Source organism: Lagopus muta, chromosome 1 (genome assembly GCF_023343835.1).
Source record: "Lagopus muta isolate bLagMut1 chromosome 1, bLagMut1 primary, whole genome shotgun sequence".
NCBI classification, from domain to species: Eukaryota; Metazoa; Chordata; class Aves; order Galliformes; family Phasianidae; genus Lagopus; species Lagopus muta.
This window is the reverse complement of record NC_064433.1, coordinates 91,420,737-91,441,481: the sequence shown is the minus strand read 5'-3', so window position 1 is coordinate 91,441,481 and position 20,745 is coordinate 91,420,737. Positions and strand designations below refer to the sequence as shown.

General features: G+C 43.4%; 2 protein-coding genes across 13 annotated transcripts in view; one reads left to right on the top strand and one right to left on the bottom strand.

The window, feature by feature from the left end:
- POU2F1 (POU class 2 homeobox 1) overlaps positions 1-7,490 on the top strand; it is a 109,879-nt gene extending 102,389 nt beyond the window's left edge. For all 9 annotated transcript variants that reach the window (XM_048930171.1, XM_048930114.1, XM_048930139.1 and 6 more), the window contains 5 exons: positions 174-353; positions 2,999-3,104; positions 3,928-4,273; positions 5,091-5,179; positions 6,443-7,490. In XM_048930171.1, coding sequence (XP_048786128.1) covers positions 174-353; positions 2,999-3,104; positions 3,928-4,273; positions 5,091-5,179; positions 6,443-6,753 — 1,032 coding nt within the window. In that variant the 3' untranslated portion in view covers positions 6,754-7,490. The remainder of the gene's footprint in view (positions 1-173; positions 354-2,998; positions 3,105-3,927; positions 4,274-5,090; positions 5,180-6,442) is intronic.
- A 1,631-nt stretch (positions 7,491-9,121) lies between these two features.
- CD247 (CD247 molecule) overlaps positions 9,122-20,745 on the bottom strand; it is a 57,155-nt gene continuing 45,531 nt past the window's right edge. For all 4 annotated transcript variants that reach the window (XM_048930308.1, XM_048930290.1, XM_048930311.1 and 1 more), the window contains exon 8: positions 9,122-20,453. In XM_048930308.1, coding sequence (XP_048786265.1) covers positions 20,388-20,453 — 66 coding nt within the window. In that variant the 3' untranslated portion in view covers positions 9,122-20,387. The remainder of the gene's footprint in view (positions 20,454-20,745) is intronic.

The following is a 20,745-nucleotide window of genomic DNA, read 5'->3' as shown; positions in this document are numbered from 1 at the left end:
TGGAAAGTGTAGGGCAAAAGTATCTATTATGATCTCTCTCTAGAGAATGTACCACTGAGCAGATTTTGCATATAAATAGCCTGTCCAGATTTCTGTCTAGTGAAGGAGAAGCTATAATGTAAAGCATACGAAGGTAACTTCTCACCTTTCAAGTACTTGTTGCCTTTCCTTAGAACCAAAAGCCTACCTCGGAGGAGATCACCATGATAGCTGACCAGCTAAACATGGAGAAGGAGGTGATCCGCGTTTGGTTCTGTAACCGGCGCCAGAAGGAGAAAAGGATCAACCCACCCAGCAGTGGTGGAACCAGCAGCTCGCCCATCAAAGCAATTTTCCCTTGCCCGACCTCACTGGTAAGAATCAAGAATCTGTGTTGACAAAGATCACTGGAAAAGAAAGTTCTGCTCTGCGCTCTGTGACAATTGCACGTGCTACACCTTCTTTGTACAGCAGATTGGTTCTCACAAGTGTATCTTTTACTGGCATTTTAAATATCCTTCTTGCATACTACGAAAGCGAGAGAATGCTTAAATATTAGGCCCTAATCAGGTCTTCGCTTCAGGCATTTTATTTAGCCAATTCATGACTAAGTATTCTGGCTAGGAAATTTGCATTTAGGTTGTTGCTTTGGAAATATGTGAGACATAGCCCATGCTTATATCTGGATCTTCTCTTGACAAAACTTTTTTTATATAATATAATAGTAATAAAAAATGCTTAGCAGTTCTACCCTTCCTGCCTTATTTCGGCTGCAGTGGTAAGCAGGTGAGCAGCAGTAAATCGTATCATTTGGAGACTTAAGTCATAAAAGTCCAGTGTTACTGTTGTCACTTTTATTCAGGAGTTGTTGTATCAAGAAGGCATGGAACAAAGGAAAAAAATAGCTAATACTCATGTAATTAATTTCCCAAACTTGTATTTACCTCAGGTAAACACAAACTTCATGAAAATATGAGTAACAAAACACTTGCATCAAGGTTCCTTCAGCTCCTTTGCTACCAATGTCCATGGAGGTCTGTTTTCATAAATAGAAACAGTAGCTATTAGATTTCATAGTAGCTATGCTAATAGGACTGTGGTGGAATTTATGTAGCCTGTAGTTGTCTTTTTGTAGTATTTATTCCACCTTCATCATTGTAGTAGCTAATATCTTCCAGTACTTCATTAAATCATTAATTTTGGTGATGTGTCATTCTTTCCCTTCATCCTTGTCTCAGGATGTGTGCATGCAACTTCTCATTTCAGGGGAAGGGATATGTTAACTGTACTTAGTCCTTTTATTTTTCTTTTTTTCCAGTTGGAAAGCAAGGCTACATGCCTTGCTACCAAAGCAGAACATAGTGAGATTGGTTAAAGTGTGCAAGCATTCTTGGACTGCAACTTCAGAAATTTATGTAGGAAAATTTTCTTTTTAATTACCAATGGCCATTGTATATGAGAAATTGAAATCTTAACAACAGTATCCATTTTATTAGTGATATTGCACTAAAGCATATTCACTCATTGTAAGCTTCTCTTAAGACTGTATTACCACTCAGATGGACATTCCTCCTCCCCCATCCCCTAGTCTTCACTGGCTATATGCTCTGTTGATTTCTTTTGTCAGCTCTGGAGGCTGTGTACGTAGGATGATTGGACTCTGCTATTTTGGCTACAAGTTAACCACGTGAAGAATAATAATTTTTAGTAGTATGTTGGAATAACCAATCTAGTTTCCACCCTGACTACATAAGTGCTAGAGCTCTGTGGCAGGATTGGAGGGGAATGCTGGTTTTGATTGTAGCCTCCTTTTGCATTGGCTTAAGTCAGTCACTGTAACCACAAGGGTTAGCTGTATTAATTTTAGGTCATTCACTGCCCTGAAATATTGATTGTGACTTTGGCCTTAACTGTTCAGTGGACGGTTGACAGATGTGGTGCGTAGGCTGCGTTAGTGGGAGGTGTACTGTATGTCTAGTTCTTTATTTCATAGACTATTTGAGATGGATGGAAAGCTCTTAGACCTGTCCCAGTTGCCCCAGCCTTGTTTAAAATGCGTAAAGCATTTGACTTCCTATAAGAGGATATGCAGCATGAGAGAGATTTCTCTGATAATGGACTTCGGTAAGAGATGGGAAAAGGGGAAGGTTTTAGCCTGTATTCTTAGCTGTGTTCTCTTGGGCAGTTTTGAAGTATTAATTTCTCTCATTGGTGTAAAGCAGCCTTCAAATATTTCTCTTAGACACTATTTCTTGTCCATAAAAAGTCCTTTTTTTTTTTTTTTTTCTTAAATTTGCTGTTGCTTTTAAGTGTACTTCTGCAACCTTAGTTCTTACGGTGTATTCTCTCCACGGTATCTGCAGTTTATTTTGTAGCTTGCTTGTACTAAGCTGTCCGTATGTTAAATAAGCTAATGTCATTTGGATGTTTTAAAATTTAGAGAACATTCCTCTGACATAAGGGAACTTAGCAAAATAGAGCTCATAGGTTGCTTGAATAAATGTGAAACGTTATGCTGTTTATCCATGTAAACACACTACCCTAAAGACCTTTGTTAATGCTGTGGCCTCTCAATCATTTTATCAGAGAACCAGATGTGTAGCTGAAAAGATGTTTAAACAAAGGAAACACCTTAATAGGAACTTAAAAAACACATTGATAGTATCTTTTGTAACTCTGGCAGAGTGGCTCTATTAAGCAAGGTTCTGTCTTTGGCAGGAAGGGATAGGTGGAGGGCCAACTTGCAGTCCTGAGACAGTATGGATATGTACGGATAAACCTCCCTTCAAATGCTGAGTTATTAAGAGTGAAGATATTACTGGAAATAAGAGTTGGTAATATGGCTAGCCCACTGAATGCTGAAGTAATGGATTTAGAAGATCCTTTACTAGTTAGTTTGTGTGCAGTATTTTCCCTGGTAATATCCTCAGCCGAGGATGAGAAGAAAGAAATACAAGTCTAGTAGCTACCTACTTTTGTCTTTAACAGTTGAGCAGTTGTATTCTTTTTCGACCTCCAGGTGGCAACCACGCCAAGCCTTGTGACTAGCAGTGCAGCTACTACCCTGACTGTCAATCCTGTGCTCCCTCTGACCAGTCCTGCTGTAACTAGTTTGTCAGTCACAGGTAAGATGCATGCCATGACAGTTTCTCCACAGTTCATTTATTTTTCGTTGTCAGGTAAATCATGATGTCAGACAAGTAATTAAGATTTTATGGAGATAAAGATTTTGTTGGATTTCTAGTATCCTTTATTGTAGTTATCTGGAAGAAATTTAAAACTCTCTGGGATCTACTGCCTGAGTTTTTGTATAAAGTAGCTATTGGATTTTGATGTATGCAGTGCATAATGAGATGTGAAGATGTTTCAGACAAATATCTATAAGCTGCTGGGCTGGAATTGGAAAGCAAGGAAGAAAAATTGCCTTTATGATAGATAAAGAATCTTTGAGATGTTGTGAACTCATCTTTTGTATGTTGGTTCCAAGCATTCCTTTTCTCTCAACTTTAAACAAAGTTCCTACATAGATTTGCCTTGCCCCCATGTTAACCTCTACCGTTTTCCCCTTTCAAATTATTCAGAAGGTCTTTCTTTATCTCGCTAGCAATCACACAGGTCTCTCGGGGCATCTTGTCATTGTTCCTCATTACTCCTCTCTGAAACTTCAGTCTTTGTGACCATTTGGTGAACTTTCCTGGTGAAACAAACACGGGTAATAGTGAAGTGAAAGGTGCTACCTCCTATTGCTAGTTTTCTAGTGTTCTTCTGCCCCTTCTTGAAGTGTCATTCTGTTGTAGACTGAGACCCAAACTCAGCACCGCCAGACTTCTTTGTTCTAGAAGAATGAGTGTTTACCTCCCTTTCCGTTGGATGTGCAGTTCAGTTCAAGTGGTTTCTGCTCAGTTATATCTGGTTTTTGTACTGATATAACCAGACTCAATCTTTTAGGCACAACAGAAACCACCTCCAACAACACAGCAACAGTGATTTCAACGGCACCTCCAGCTTCTTCAGCAGTGACATCACCCTCCCTGAGTCCTTCCCCTTCTGCCTCAGCCTCCATTTCAGAGGCATCCAGTGCCAGCGAGACCAGCACAACACAGACAACCTCCACTCCCTTGTCCTCCCCTCTTGGGACCAGCCAGGTGATGGTAACAGCATCAGGGTTGCAAACAGCAGCAGCAGCCGCATTACAAGGAGCTGCACAGTTGCCTGCAAATGCAAGTCTCGCTGCCATGGCTGCTGCAGCAGGACTAAACCCAGGCTTGATGGCATCCTCACAGTTTGCAGCTGGGTAAGGATGAATTTTTCACGCACTTACAGGTTAAGTGGCAGGAGAGGGAAGGAGAATTCTTGGAATAATTTGTGAGGTCTTTTATATATTGCAGTTTTCTGGTAGCTCGTTTGGCAGTTTTAGTGTCTATTACCTGAAATTCTGAAGGTTTGCTTGTAGATGGTCGAGATACCGTTCCCATCAAGAGTACACAAACATGGTTTTCATTTTACAGATGAAAAAGCTGTGTTGCAGAGTTATAATTTGCCAGGTCATCAATCCTACTGCTCAGTTTGACTTAAGAGCTGCAACTTACCAGAAGTCATCAAATCATCTCAAATGGAGAGTTGACCTAGGCCTGTCACCTCTGTATTTCTCCACCACAATCAAGAAGCTGTAAAAATGCATAATATGTGTTGAAGTTTTTGCTTTAAAAAACATTGCTCTGAGAGATGGCTCTTTGTTTCTTCAATTCCTCTTGATTGACATCTGTCTTATCTGAATCTAGGGGGTGATGATAGCTATTTAACAAGTTACGGTTTCCCAAAAATACATTACAGGAATATTTTACAGCTATGATCAATGCAACTTGTAGTTGCAGTGCCTGTACTTCAGACATATTGCTAACCACAGAGCTGAAAGGCAATATCTACTCAAGATATTGTCAAAGAAAAAAATGAAATAAACTAAAAACTAGATTGAGGCCTTAATCTTCTGTGTTCCCCCCTGCCATTATTTAAAAAGTGGGATCATGTAGTTCTAAACAGTGGTCACCTTTTCCTAAAAGTAACACTCTTTCCCTTTGTCTTTGTTTCTTCCATGATCTTGGTTCCTGCAGAGGTGCCTTACTCAGTCTCAATCCAGGGACATTAGGTGGTGCTCTCAGCCCAGCCCTGATGAGCAACAGTACACTGGCAACTATTCAAGGTCAGTAAAGTTCTTCTTAATGCATCTCTGTTGTACTTCCTTAGCTTTGTTGTTCTCTACCAAAAAAAAGAATGCTGACCCTTCAGAACTGCACATAAGTGTTGTCAGACTAGAGGTTTTTCAAAATTCAAATGCCCAAACTCATTGTATGTATCATGGATTCAGGTACAACTTCAGAAAGTAGATTAGAACCATGTATAATCTCATAGAGGTTCACAGAAGGCCTTTAGGATACTGCGTGTGATCTGAAATTGATTTTCTTGTCTTCCCCCCATAGTTTTAGAGGCACGTGTGTCTCCAGCAGGTTGGAGAGATGCATTTTATAGCTCTTCTGACATAAGCTTGAGCAGAGTTGCACTGTTTTGAGATCTGTAGGAGAGCACTTCTGAGAAAGACTTGATCCTGGCTTCTTCTCAAACGTCTCTTAAATGTACAAGTGAAAAAAATTCTACCCCTAAAACTGCTTACATTTAACTTTAAATTAATAAATCCATATCTGGAGGAGTAAAGCTTTGTTTTGCAACTGCCATGCAGTCAAAAATTTCCAGTGACTTTAAAAAGTAAGATCTGTTCTCAGTTCATAGTTTGTCATCTATGGGGGGAAAAAGAAAGTTGGTGCAGGTGCCTTAACATCTAGCTAACCTTGTGTATTCAAACATCCTGGGGACTATCTGATCTCCCTTACAACCCCTACAATTCTGTGATTGATTCTGTGATCTTCTAAAGCAGCTTAACAAATCTTGTTTGCAGGGTCCAAGAAAGAACCGTTTCACAAAGGGTCACAGATAAATATATGAGATCATAATCTAAGGCAGACTGAACCCTATAGCCTTGTGAGAGTAAGTTGTAACTGCATTTATATGTTGTAATTTTAAAAGTTACTCTCAAGGTTACATGACCTTCACCTTGTGATAACTGTTGTTTCAAGTGAACACGCATCTCAACCCTTTCCAAGTTACCTGAGTGCACAGATTTTTCTTTGACAGAAAACACAGCAGTGTGCAGTGAAAGAGCTGAAGAGAAGCTTGATGGAATTAGGAGCAGGCGGCAGAAGCATTTTAATATTTGCAAGGTCTTATCCATCCTTCATAAGGATTTGTCATTTAAAAAAAGAAAAGTTACGTATGATGACTGTCATTAGTTGTGTAGGGAGCATTCACATCAGAGAAAGAAAGTGCAGAGCCCTGTTGCTTTTAGGCACATTCTGCATTGTTGCTTACTACTGATGCTATCTCCTCCCTGCTTAATTTTCCATTTTTTTAGCTCTTGCATCTAGTGGCTCTCTTCCAATAACATCACTGGATGCATCTGGAAACTTGGTGTTTGCCAATGCTGGAGGTACTCCTAACATCGTAACTGCCCCTCTGTTCCTGAACCCTCAGAACCTTTCTCTGCTCACCAGCAACCCAGTTAGCTTGGTCTCTGCAGCTGCAGCCTCCGCAGGGGCCTCTGGACCAGTCGCCAGCCTTCATGCCACCTCCACCTCAGCTGAGTCCATCCAGAACTCTCTCCTCACGGTGGCCTCTGCGAGCGGGGCCACGTCCACCACCACTACTGCCTCCAAGGCACAGTGAGCTGGGCTGAGCTGTGCTGCCAGCAGCCTTTTTCACTGTGCAGTGGGATTGGCTGCCAGTAGGGTTTATGAACTGAAAAATGTGATGGTCATCCTCTCACCGTGTTGCTGGGGACAAGGGAGAGAAGGAGAAATATTAAAAAAAAACAAAAACAAAAACAACACAAAAACAAAACAAAAAAAAACAAAAGCAAAACAGGAAGGATTTAAAGCTGGGACAGACGTTTGCCTAATTTTATAATAAACACTGTCTTTTCAGGATCGCTTCATGGATCGGAGAACTTTCTAACCAAAAATGTAAAAAAAAAAAACAACAAAAACAAACAAAAAAAAAACAACAAAAAAAAAACACAAAACAAAACAAAAACAACAAAAAAAAACCAACACAAAAAAAGTGAAAGGACTACTTATCATTTCCAGCAGTCACAATGACAAGTTAAGGTGGGTTATCAGTTCAAACATAGGACGGGGATTTCTTGTTCCTTTTTGGTCTAAATATCTTTCTTTTTTAATTATCATTTTATTGGTCTGTTGTACAGGCCATTATGTCATACAAGGTGTTTATAATCGTATCAATCTTATTGGGGGTTCCTTTCTTAACTGGTACAATTTAGGCAGGCCTGTATTACTGGTGTATCTCTATTATTATTATTATGATTATTATTATTATTATTTTTATATATATAGTTTGGACGCATTTGTCTATTGCTCCTGGATTATTTTCAGCGAGCTCCCACACCGTGGGGGGAGGGTGGGAGGGTGGAGAGGAAGAATGAGCACAAAGAGACTTTCTGTCCTAATCTTCTGGGAACGTTTTGAACAGTTTCCTCATCCTTAAATTTGTCTGACGTCTACTTAGAGGGGTCAGAAGGATTAATTTCCATCGCTTGTGCAGGAAGCTCAGTGTAGCGGTAGAGATGGTTGTGTGCAAAGATCCAGGCTGGTCTCTGCTCTTTGAGCAGAGGTAGCAATTAGTTGTGAACCACAGTTCTCCTTCTCTTAATTATTTAGACAAAACGGCCAAACTTTACACTTAGCTTCGTGTGCATGGTTCCTCTTTACTTCAGAGAGTGGAATTTAACCTCCTGAGTCTAGATTGTGTGGCATACTGATGGCTCTTTTGTCCTGTTGAGTTGATTTTGCTCTTAAGAATGTACACAAATATTTTAAAGTCACTCAAGCTAATTGGAAGTATATGAAGCAGCATTTACCGTCCTGGATTTCTACCGGATGAATTGGTACAGGATTTCAAAAGGCCTGGCACTCTCTAATCGTAGAAGTAAATGAAGGAAAATGCTTCTAATGTTTCCAACATTGTATTTGGGAGAATTTTCTAAGGGGGGGGGGATAAAAAAAATTTAAAAAAAGCTTCTGGCTGCAAAACACCAAAACCAAAACTGTAAGAACAGAAGCTGCCATCTTTGATGCCAACACAAGAGAGTTGTCTCTGTTTTTGCACATACCTTGGTGATCTCGTGTGGTCTCTGAGCTGTGATGCTGCTAGCTATGTAGAAATGGCAGTAAGCATCTCTGAGCGGAGCGTCGGGACTTACCTGCCACTGTAACTGTCTGATTGATTCTGATCCATACAGCAAAGAGTATTTATGTGGATGAGGAAGAGTAATGGACTGTACAGAAGTTAGATCTGTATATTCTTAAATATACAATCTAGTATCTGAACCAAATAGACTTTTGAAAAGAGAAGACTGGATCACTGCAATGCAGTTCACTTTGAACTTCCATTCTGGATGGATTTAACGGTTTCTGCCATGTGTTTAAAACTAGATTTCTTTAAGCTAGCAAGGGTATTAGAGAGTTCCTTCCCCCTACCCCTTTCCTATTGTCACCAGAGTGTTCTGAAATAATGAGCTAATGCAGCTATGTTCATTTTGTTGATGATTCAGGGGGATCTTGGAGTTTCTCATCCAAGATCCAGATGGCAGCAACTTTAAACTCTACATGTGCTCTGGTTGGTGACCTAAGCACGTGGGATTTGCGTTTGCACTCAAGTGGCAGAATCCCTTATCTCTCCCCCTACTGCCTTGGTTTTGCTCTGTTCATCTCTAACTCTCCACCTTCCTGTTTTACTGAATATTTAAACCAATTATCCCCGTAACTTCAAAACTAGTGAACTGCAAGCAGGGAAACTAACAAATGTCCGTCCACCGTTTCTAATGTGTTTTTGATTTTTTTATGTTTTATTTTTTTAAAACTAAGCTTGAACCAAAGTCAATTTCTAGCAAGCTGCTGTACTAATGGACTAGTTTGTATAAGTGCAGTTCAGATGCAGAGAGGCGATAGATGCTACTGACAATTTCTTTTTCATTTGTCTTTTGTTTTTATTAATTTTATATAAAAATTGCTGCTTGTTTTTAATCTTTTTTTTTTTTTTTTTTTTTTGGTTGGTTGGTTGGTAATTTGTATTATCCTTGGGGCAGACTCTTAACTTGACTTTGTTTTCTTTTGTTTGATGTGTAAATAGAATGGCAATGTCAGGGGTTTGTTAATCCAACAGGTCCCACCCTCATCCCACCAGTATGGCTAAAATTACATATTTTTGGGGTGTCTGATGTCTCTCTGACTTCAGGCTGCACAGAAGACTTTTAGGGCTATGAATAGTACTGCAAAAATGTAAATTTCCCACAGTAATAGCTTCGGAGCAGTAAAAGATACAGCTGGGTGAGCTTCAGGGAGGTAGGGAAGAAGTGGAAGAGGAGATGCTGGTACCCACTGTGTTGGTCTGGAGGCCACAGTGTGGACCACAGTTTCTACCAAAGGAGCACAAGCCCCATGGGACTTGTGTTCAGTGAAGTAAGAGGATGGGGAAAACTGCAGCTATCGTGTTCGTTCCTGAGTCTGAAAGTTCCTACTTACTTTCACGCCTGTGCAAAAATACAATTAATCAGGAAGCTTTTTCACTAAAGATAGGGATACGTCGGTCTTTGCTCCGATGGATCTTCTGTTCCCTAAAGATGTGGCAGGGTGGCATGGCTGTTGCATATATATAAGAAACACAAAGAAGGGTGGGCCTTAATCAGCATATCCTCTCTCCACAGTTCAAAGAGACTGTGCCATTAGCTGTCTGAATGAGTTTTCATGTCCCATTCTTGCTGGTTTGTGACTGGGAGAGGGTCTTGTTGAGTACATATCTGGAACACTAATGCAGCTTGGATGGTTTATTTATTATAAAAAAATCTGCTTTTTTTCCTGACTACCTTTGCATTGGTCACATGGCTTTGGTGTGAGCACCTTAATACCCCCTTTCCCTCCTCCTCTCTACCCCATCACCCTCTCTGGGGCCCAGATTCCAGGGAATTTCTTAGCAAGCCTTTTTTTGAGAGAAACTGGAAACTCAGAATAGCCACATATCTGGAAAGGGCTTGATGTAGCTTCTGGAAGATGGCACAATACTCAAGCAGCACATATCCCATGGCTTTACTCACCAGCGTGCTTTGGTTAAACCCCAAATCGATTTGCTCAGATGTATTTTCCTGTGTCATCCCAATGACTGAGCATTGATCTCAGTGCCTGCTTTTCATCCCTTGCAGTGCTTTGTCTCATGGCTGCTGGCAACCTCCAGTCTTTGGGTGAAAGACAGAAATCAGGTGCATGACTTCAGGGTGTGAAAGGAATGGGAGTGAGATCAAGTACAGGAATTGAGTAGAAGTTTATTTTTTAAATAATCATCTTGCTGACAGTAAAAGTTGTTGCATCTGAAGAGACTAACAATTGTATAGAGACTCAGTCAGTGGGATCTTTGAAGTTCACCAGTGTTTGAAATGGAGAATTACTGTCTCTGGAAGCACTGGGACTTGCGCTGTTGCAGACTGGCAGACAGGCACAGAGCATACATGTTGCAAACAAAATGATTTTTTTTTCCTCTAGTTAGGCAAAGTAGTGCCTCTGATTCCAGTATAAGTGGATTTACGTGTTGAATGGAGGTATTTTCTATGACATGCTCACGGTCTTAAGTTCTTCCTTTCTCTTTAGGGGCAGATTTTCTCTAAGATTGTTCGTTTCTAGGATAGTTTCTAGCAGCGTGCCGGTATTTTGCTACTGTATTGACTTCTCAGCCAGGATCAGAAGAAATGTCAGTGTGTTGGAATATGTCTGATCGCATCTTTCTTTTTGAGCTCGTGGCTCTGTATTTACAGATCTGTGGGTTGCTTTTCACATTTGCAAGCATGCCAAAGGACATGTGCAAGAAAAGAGAATGAAAAACTCTCTCTCATATAGCCAAGGACAAAAACCACAAGATTTGCGGAGCCACAAATATAGATATGCCCTGAATGTCTAGAAGAAGTATTTAGGAAATGGTTTCAGGGTGAGCTGTTGTAAGCTGGTGATGAATTTTTTTTCCGTTAGAAAAATTTATTCCTGTTTGGCTTTAGAACAGCTGAACTCCTCAGAATCTGCTTGCTGCAGTGAGAGTAGAATTATTCTTCGTGAACAGATCACAGAAAGTACACAGAAGTATTGCTGCTTACAAAAGTCACGTCTGTCTAAATCTCCTTAAGAGGATTTCTTTAGTTTCTGAGTTACTACTGTGTTTCTGTCGCAGTACATTTTATGATTTCCCTGTGTAGCTTTAAGATGGTATGTATGTGTATGCTCTCATAGAGTTGTTGGGGAGATAGCATGCTCATTACATGCAGGACCACCTAGTTTGTTTTTATGAGATTCTGTTTTTGTCCATCCTGTTGGCTAATGTCATTTGAACTCACTGTTTAGTTTTTCTTTGGGAAATTGTGGCATTGCATCACTGCCTTTGAAGATCTTCTGCTTCAGTAAGGAGTTGTCGAAAGTACAAATTAAATTGGATTGCAAAAGTCATTTTGCCATGAATGAGAAATCTGTGCTCTGATGAACCTTCAAGGAGAACATGCTTGAGAGTTAGAAGGATTGTCATGTAGAAGTGTGCAGCTGCTGTTGCTCAGTGGTTCTGTTTGAGGGCTAGTGAGGTTACTTTGCAAGAGGAAACTAAAGTGCAAGAACATTAGGAGGAAGGCATACTTCGATGGCTTGAATTATAGACCTTTTAGAACACGAGAGGCTTCAAGTTTGCATTTTATCTTGAAATGAACAGGCTGACAGATTTTCAGTGAAAACAGTGTAGGCCCTGAAGTACTTGGAGTTGCAGCTTGTGATTTCTTGCACCTTTTAGAGTTAATAAGGAGGATGCCAGTGTTAACCACAGTAGCTGTCTACTGGTCCTAAAACCTAAGAACAAATGCTGTCTTGTAGCGTGTTGGTTTTTCATTTGGTGAAGAGCAATGTGTTGCTTCTATTTTGCTCCTTCTCTTGTTTTACTTTCAATTCACGGTGAGCATCAGATCTAGACAAAAAATGTATACTTCTGATCATCTGAAATTCTTTTAGGATGATTAATTCCTTAAAAAAAAAAAAGAACCTCAGAAATAAACCTTTTTTGCTCAGGAGGCAGTTAAAGAATGGCTGTTACTAAAATGTGTTGGAGAAAATTCTCTATATGCATCCTCTGCAACAGTTTAAAATATAACCATATTTACTTCTCTCGCTACTGTATCCTAGTGCTTTGAGATGGTTTGAGATGATGGTCAGGTGTCACCTTTGTGAGCTTTGCAGTGCGCTTTGGCTCTTTGCACATTTCTCCAGCCATGTTACTGAAGGTGATAGCACTGTTAGTTCTGTTACTCTGTGCGCATTGCTATGGAGCAACATTCTTTAAAACAGAAGTTTCCACTTTATTATAAATGGAGCACAGAATCTCCTACAGCTGGAACCATACCACAGACACTCTACAAAAGTATCTGATTCACCTTAAGTATCAATTGATAATTTCTTAAGTAAAAATTAACTTTATGAAATTCTTAGGGTGACAGGTAGCTTCTCTTGGCCGTTGGGTTGTCTTGGACTATACAAAATGGAGTGTCTGGCCCAACTGTCCAGTGGCTTTAAACCAGAAGTGTAGGTCAGTGTATTACCAGGTTAACTGTATTAAGGGTCCTAGTCCCGTTCTGCCCCAAACAGTTATGTGATGTCTGTTCACAGAGCATGAGTACATCTCGTGGATATGCACCATGGATTGTGCTACCAAAGCTAACCTGCTGCTCCCCACTGGATTTCAGGTTGCCAATTCTCACACAGCCAACTTAAATTGTTTTGTATTTTTGTAAGAATACCTCTTTTTATATCTCCCTCCCTTTCCAAAATATTAGAGCAATACAGGATTCAAGGTACAGAATGACAGAGGTTCTGCTCTTTTCAGTCATTAAATCTGAGTCTTGTTGCTGCTCGTGAGCCTTTCTCTTTTTATGGCCAAGAGACCCTTTGAGTATTTAAAAGATTTTTGACAGAGACTTTGTCTTAGAGGGTGCTGCAGCCCACGCCTTTTTTTATGTGAGTGGAGCTTATGTAGAAAGATGTTAGAGGGCTGTAGACTCATAAAGCGATGCAGAACTGATATCGGACTGACTCATGGTTTGCAGTTCCTTAAAATATTCATATCGTTTGCTCCATGTCCAAACTGGGCATGGATCCCTTTATGACAAAAGAAGTTGTTCCAATGCTGTTGGAACAACGAAAAGCGATTCCTGACCTTGCATATCTTTATGGTCAAACACGCACCAACAGATGAAAAAGTATTCTATCTTTTTTGGTGTTTGTGTCTTCTTCATTCAGCCTTCGTTTCTCCCACTTCAAATACACTCTTAGCGGGTACCTTCACTGAGCTGTTACCCCCATGGGATGCTGTTAGGAGGGCGTTAGGATGATTGCACTGGAATTACAAATGGTTTTACCTTGGGAGAAGGGCAGAGACACCTTTTAGCTGAGTAGACAGACACGGTCAGGTTGTATCAGGTACTTCTTTTCTGACCAAATCCCAAACAACGAAGCAACCACCTGGACTGCTTTCGTTTGCTTTGCACTGCACAGCTAAGCACTGTCCTTCATTGGAATAATCTGGGCCCCCTCCCATCCTCTCCCTCCCTCCTTGTTCCCTTCCCCGTCTTTCCTCTGTGGAAGGTAGCACCATACAGCTCTGAGAACAATACGTGTGGGTAGCAGCTGGCTTCTGGCACCTTCATAAAATACCTCAGCATAGCTTAGCATTGTCGCAGAACTGGTTTTAAACTGAAAAAATCAGAAGAGAAAAGCAAACTTTATAAATAGTTGAGATAATTCTAGCTGTAGAGTTTAGTTGAACTGATGTTTATTATGATTGATAAACATGATTATGCTGTATGTATTTGAGATCCTGTTTATAGCTTACAACTTTATAGGGTCGGGTGGGGGTGGGTGGATGTTGGGGGGCAGAGAAGGGGGTTGACTGTGTTAGAAGGAAAATGTTTGCTCATGAATTTTTTTCCTTGTATCTGTCTTGCCAAAGGAAACATTTTGTCGCTCCTGGGTTTGGGATTGTTGTTTGGTTGGTTTATCTGTGGTCTAATCTGCAGCACGGCACGTGGTGGCATGCAGGTTACTGGTTGGGTTGCTGTTCAGGGTCCTTTCAAGTGTGCGCACACTTCCCTCCCTCTTGGCCCATCCTTACCCTTCGCTGGAATCTAAAGATAAGGCAGTGTGTACGCAGGAGGCTTGGGGGAAAGAAGGTGGCTATGTACTGGGTTAGACTCAACCGAGACGTAAATCCGTTCCAGTTAGTTGAGTTGCACCAGAGCTGAATTGGGTCCATTGTGTTTGACTTCGGGGAGGGCGAAGAATGGTTGTCACATCTTAATCTGTCTGGGAGAGCAAAAATGAAACAGGTTCCTTTTATCCCCCTTGTCTTGTTACTGAATGTAGGGCTTGTAGTGCTTGATAATAGATGGAAAACTTTTTAAACACTTCCTTTTCTAATAGCAATGCTAATCTGTCTAGACCAAAAACTATGAAAGAAAAACCAAACTGAGAAGTGAAAGCTAACCTACTCCTAACACCTGGCTGGTGTGCCTGAACGGGTTGAAATACTGTGAGACTGTGGTGGGAGGGGGGCTTTGAGGGTGGCTGGGAGAGTGTGGGTCGTTCTGCTGGCGTCTCGGCGTTGCGGTGAGTGGTGTTACCTTGGGAGGGATGTGTGGCCCTGCCATCCGCACCCCAAGGCTCCCTTCTCGTTTCCCTTCAAGGCCTATGGCACGGGGGAAGAGGGGCGCGTGTGTGTGTGTGTGAGAGAGCGTGCGTGCGTGCGGTGATGCGGAGAGGAGCTCGACTCCACTGGGGTGGGAGAATTCCCAGTGGCCTCGTGGGGAACCAAAGGCACTGATACGTCGTCAGCTCTGCTGTTTTCAGAGCGGGTAAGAGAGAAAGCTGGGTGGGTTTTTTTTGTTGAGTTGGGGTCACTGTCCCTTTCTGAAAGGACCTGATCTCTCATGGGTACTCCCGCCTTTTCTGTATAGAGTTGCTTTGACTCTGTGAAGACGAACTGAGTGTGGGGCTTGCCCAGTGCTTCAGGTCTTAGGCTGATGTTGGGATACAGTCAGGGAAAACTGTTTCTGTCCTTCGAGTGAGGAAGCAGTGTAGTCTAAGGTCAGAGTCTGTTCAACAGCTTTTGTGTACGGCCCTCCTCTTAGGGGGGCCACGAAGTCTCCTTTCTTTGCTCCCCAAAGTAGCCTTGTACATGTCCATGTCTCGTGCTATTGGGCTGAGTTGTTTTACCGGTGAGCTTGGTGAGCTCTTGTGAAGAAAGGGAGGGAGGAAGGGGGCGAGGCGGGTTGTCCAGCCGCTCTTCCTCCAGACGCCAATCGGGTTGCAGAACTTCACTGAAAGCTTTACTAATAGAATTGTTGTTCTGACATTATGTAAAAGTGGTATTAATATTGTGTGACTTTTCAAAGAGCTAGTTAGATTTATAGGTAGGTAATAGGGATATTGAAGAAATGACTTCTCAAAGAAAAGAACACTTGGAACAAAAGAAGTGGAAAACAAGGTGTGCTTTAAGGAAAACAAATCTGAGGAAGGAAATGAAACAGCTTGTGGGAGGCGAGGGAAGACGATGCCCTTTGGCGTTCCTTTAGTGCTGCTGAGGCTCAGCCCCAGAACTGGAACACACCCCCTCTGCCTTATCTCATCTCTCTACCAAACAGGACATTGTCAAGTAGCTCAAACCAAAATGCGCTGATCTGTCTTAAGAACGGTTCGGTCTGCTGGTGGATGTCCTCCTGCAGAGCTTTACGTAAAACCATCAAATGCTTAACTTATCAAGGTAGCTTCCCCTGTCCTCACAAAATTCTCTTACCTACGATAGGCCCCACTTCAGGATTCATATTGCCTTTGCTGAATTTTGTCGCAGCAGCTACTTAAGCCCTATTCCCTGAATGTGATAACGTTGTGTGCGGACGAAGCTGGTGTGTTGTGGTGCTACAGCAATCTGAAATTACCGAGCGGACGGAATCCAGTGACATTGGAAGCCGCATGCCAAGGGGCAAACGATGGACATCACGCAGCCCCCTCGAGAAATAACCGAGAATGCGAGGGCGCCAGTCACAGTGTCCTGAGAACGAGGCAGTTGAGACAAAACCGTCAGTTCTTCCCCCGTCCACCCTCCACACGTTGGCCGCTGTTGGCCCTGGTGCTGCCTGCCCTGAGCGAGTGCGAGGGCAGAGCGCCATGCGGAAGAGGTGGAGCCGCCCCGAGAAGCGCTGGGCAGCCGGGCAGGCCTCCCTTTGGCGTGGGGAAGGGATGGCTGCCGAGCTGCCGCGGCTGTTGGCAGGGGTGCAGCGGGCAGGGGGCAGCCAGGCAGTACCTCTTTGTCCCGCCAGTGCCGTTGTTCCATTTCCTTCCTCTGTGGTAGTGTCTAAGGCTAGGTGTGAGTAGGTGTGGGGTGTTTATCCGCCACAGGTACAGGAGCTGTCGTATACCTCATTTCTAACTCGTAACCGAGTAACTTGCTTTAACTTTCTCCAAACCCTACAGAGTTGCCAAGTCTGCCCTCCCTCCTCTGACGAACACTGAACTCTGGCCTATAGCACCCCGTGACCTGCAGCCCGGGGAGCGACCCCCTTACGCCTCTGAATGTCGCTGCTTAAAGCTACTGCAAAGTGAGGGCAAATTGCAATTGTATCTTCTTTCCTTTGGTTACAAGGGGTCCTCTTGATTAGTCTGTGAATCTCCGCCCCTCCCTCCACTCTTCCCGCCCGGGGCTGCACGAGGCCCGCAGGCCTCCGGCCCCGCTGCAGACACGCTACTCGCTTTTCGACATGACCAAAAAACCCCAAACCCAAGAAAAGTCTCCAAATGTTTGATTTTCTTCTTTATTATTTGACAATCCTGGGTCCCCGCCCCCCCACCCCGCTGCCCGACTGGCCAGCAGCTGCCTCCCGATCCCGTTCCATCTTTATTTGAATGTAGTTCCCCTGCCCCCCGGGACAGAGAACCTTCATCAGGTCACGGTGGGCGCTATAAGCCGGGAGGGGGCGGTTTCTTTGTTTTGTTTTGTTCTTTTAAAATTTCCAGCCAAAACCAAAGATTTCCTAATGATTGTATAAACTCAAAACAAACAAACAAACCAAAGACAAAGGGCGTCTTCAGCGCCCAGCCCACCTGCGAGGCGCCCGGCGCCGGGGAAGGGGCTCGCCGGGAGGGGGCCTCGCCGGTGGGTTGGGGGCTGAAGGCTTGGGCGCAGGATTGGCTGCTCTGCTGGGTGCTCGAACCCTCTGGGGGCTGGGTGACGTCGATTAATACACGCTGAGGTGCACTTCCGAGCTTTCCCCCCTCCCCTCACCCCCCCGGTCACTGCTTGGAAGAGGCTGTCCTGTTGTGAGAAATCCCTGAAAGAAGAAGAAGAAGCTTTTCATTTCTCCTCTAGCTCCTTTTTTCTATATTTCTTTTATTTTTGCAGCACCACTGTGCAACTATGCATTGTATTTCTCAACCTTTTATGCTAGGTAGATGCCTGTGACTTTTTAACTTTTTTGGGGGGGTTGCAAACGGAGGAACTTTTTACATGGATCTTTTTAATCTCAGTTGATTGGGGGGTGTTTGGTTCTAGGGTCATACAAGCTCTATCCCAAAGCAAAATCCAAATGTTAATATTATTAGCCTGATGCAGATACCAAAGATAATTTCTTTCCTGCAGAACCTTAGACTTGTGTATTAAGTACGATTACCCAGCACTTGCATTAGTCTAACCTCAGTAATTCCAAAGCTTAGATGTATATTTTGGTATATTTCTGGGATATTAAAAAATTGTCGTTTAAATTCTTGTTTGTTTCAGTGTAATGCTCTTAAAGTCATAGCATGGAGATAACTGAACTTGTCCTATTCTTAGTAGTTTGAAATAATAGTATTTTTGTATGTTTTGGGTGTGTCTATGTATGTATTAACATAACGGTTTTCACTGCCTAGGTGTTCATAAATAAATTAAAAAAAAAAAAAAACCAAAAAAAAAAAACAAAAAAAACAAAAACGAAGGGTTTTTAAAGTGTACATAATTGCTCCATGAAGAATTTCCACAGACCGCCAATTCGGATTGCATTTCACTGACGGCCGCTCCCAACTGGGATCCTTGCTTTCTTTTTAAAGAGACAGCATCTTCCTCTCGCCGCGCACCCGTTGACCCGGGGCTCTTCCTCAGAGCAAAGGCTTTTTCACTGCTCTTAAGGGATGGGCCGAGGAGGAAGGAGCTCAAATGTTGTTTTCTAAAAGCCGTTTAATGCGTTAGTTCGAAAACCGACCCTTTGCGTGAAGAAGGGCCCGTCCTTTGGAACCCAACGATAGTTCTCGGTGCTCAGAGAACGGCTGCAACGTCAGAGCAGCCACTTCTGCTTCTCTTCCAAAACAGAAGAGAAGTTCAGTCTTAACCGCCTGGCGCTTCCTCCTGCCCTCCCTGGAGCGCTGCGCCGGGCCCTTCGGGTCAGCAGAGCTCAGGAAGGGCCCCCTGGAGTGCCCGTACCCACTGCGCCCCTCGCCCGAGCCTGAGGGGTTGGGTCCCACACATTTCAAACCTTGCTGGTTGCACGGAGGGTGAGGAGGAAGGCGAAGTGCTGTCTCTTTAAAGATGCCCTTTATTATTATAATTATAATTATTATTATTATTATTATTATTTTCCCAGTGGTTGCCTACAGATAGCTGTAGGCGGTGAGAGATTGTGTAGATTACGGTAAATCAGAATGAAAAGGTAGATTTTGTGTAGATGCATTTGTCTGCTGTAATTTTTTATATATATTAAACTTACTGTAATTGTACAGTTCATTTCTGTTGTAAACATCATTAAACCATTTTCCAAGTGTTTTAACATGTATGCGCTTGTTTGTGTTCTGTCAATGTGTCGGGGCAGGCAGCCCCCTTCTCCTGGTGCACCTGCCCCGGCCCACTATGGGCAGCCCAGGCTGCTGAGAGCTTGTCTGCTTCAGCTCTGCTCCCTGCCTCTGCACCGTGCTGCAATAATAATCTTTGTTCTGCAGGGCAACTGCCCTGGCTGCATTGCTGACAGGCACTCACAGCACAGCCTTCTAATCCCTGCCTGGGGCTGCAGCAAGAGGAGAACAACGCATCCATCCATGCTGGGGCTTGAGGTGCTGTCCCAGCATCGCTTCCCGCATCCTCCCAGCTGATGCTGGGGAAACACCGACCCCAGCAGCTGGCCAAGGAGACCACATCACCACCATGCAGCAGTGCACCGTGCACACGTGGGTCTTTGACACTCACTTTATTAATTCATCAAAAATGCATTATGTTATGGACTTAACTACCATTTTGGAATAATACCTGCATCTTTTAAGAGGAACCAGATGAATTCAGCTGGTTTGGAACTGCATTTATGTACTGGCTTTTATACGAAGAATCCGTTGCCCAGAAGTGATTAGTTTTGTTTTTTCCTGACACAGCCATTGTCCCATGAGCTCTTACAAAGGGAGGTGGCTGCAGCGGTGGTGGTTGTTGGTGTTGTGAACAATGTGACGGGGCAGAAGCTCAGCAGGTGCAGCCCTCTGCCACGTGGGAGGGGTGAGGTTCCCGGCCTTCCCAGCATTTCTCTCATACTTGGAGTCCATTCTCATTGTCACTGCAGCACTGCCGGCTTCTGCCTTCCCAGGCATCTCTTGGCCATTGCCTGGCTCTTAGCACCTTGTGCTGTCCGCATGGCACTTTGTCTTTTGTTGGAGTTCAGGTCTTGTTTGATGTCAAAGAGCTGGCACCCTTCACTGCACTGACACCACATCACTTTTCACAGTTAGAGAAATAAAAACTGTCCTCTGCTGCAGCAGTTTTTAAAAGGTAAATTTAAAGCAGGAGGCTGATTGTCAAATGGCGTGAAGATAAACACTGCAGGAAATGACAGCCCTATCGCTAACGAGAGTCCTTAAATGCTACGAGCCAGCAGCTGTGTGTCTTGGTGCCCCCAAAAGGTGAGGAGGAGCTACAGAAACAGCTGTGTCAGGAGGTGGGGACTGCTCACGAATCTTGCAAAAACAACCTAATAACTACTGGTGGGAAATAACTTTACAGGTATGTACGCTTCAGAAGCTAAAGCTTGCGGTTACATTATTCCACAGGAGGAGAGAAGGAACCTCGGTGCACCAACCCAAGTAGATTGTTGCACTGAGGAAGTACACAGTGCTTGTTTTGTTTGGGATGAAAAAAGCTTTCCCCTTCACCCCCTCTCCCTCCCCCCAAGCGTGTGGGCATCCCTCGCCGCTGCCCATCCCCACTGTGACTCCCGCTTAGCGGGGGGGCAGGGGCTGCATTTGGAGAGCATCGTACGTGTCCTTGGTCGCTGCACTGAGCCCCTGAGAAAGAGAGAAACAGATGAGGAGAGGGCTTGGTTCTCCAGAGGTGGCTGTCAGCTCAGGAAGAAGATGCTGGGGGTGGCAGAGCATCGTTGTGGTTTCTGCTTCTTACAGAGGTTATTTTTTAACTCATGAGCATTTCCTTGGTCTCGCTGTGGTGTCACTTACCTGGAGGCAGGATGCAGCCTGAGGAACTGTAAGCAGTGCATGGCTGCAGCAACTCATTCTGACCGATTTTGCCAATCTTTAGAGTATATTTTAACTGCATTATTGACTGTTAAGAGCCAGCAAA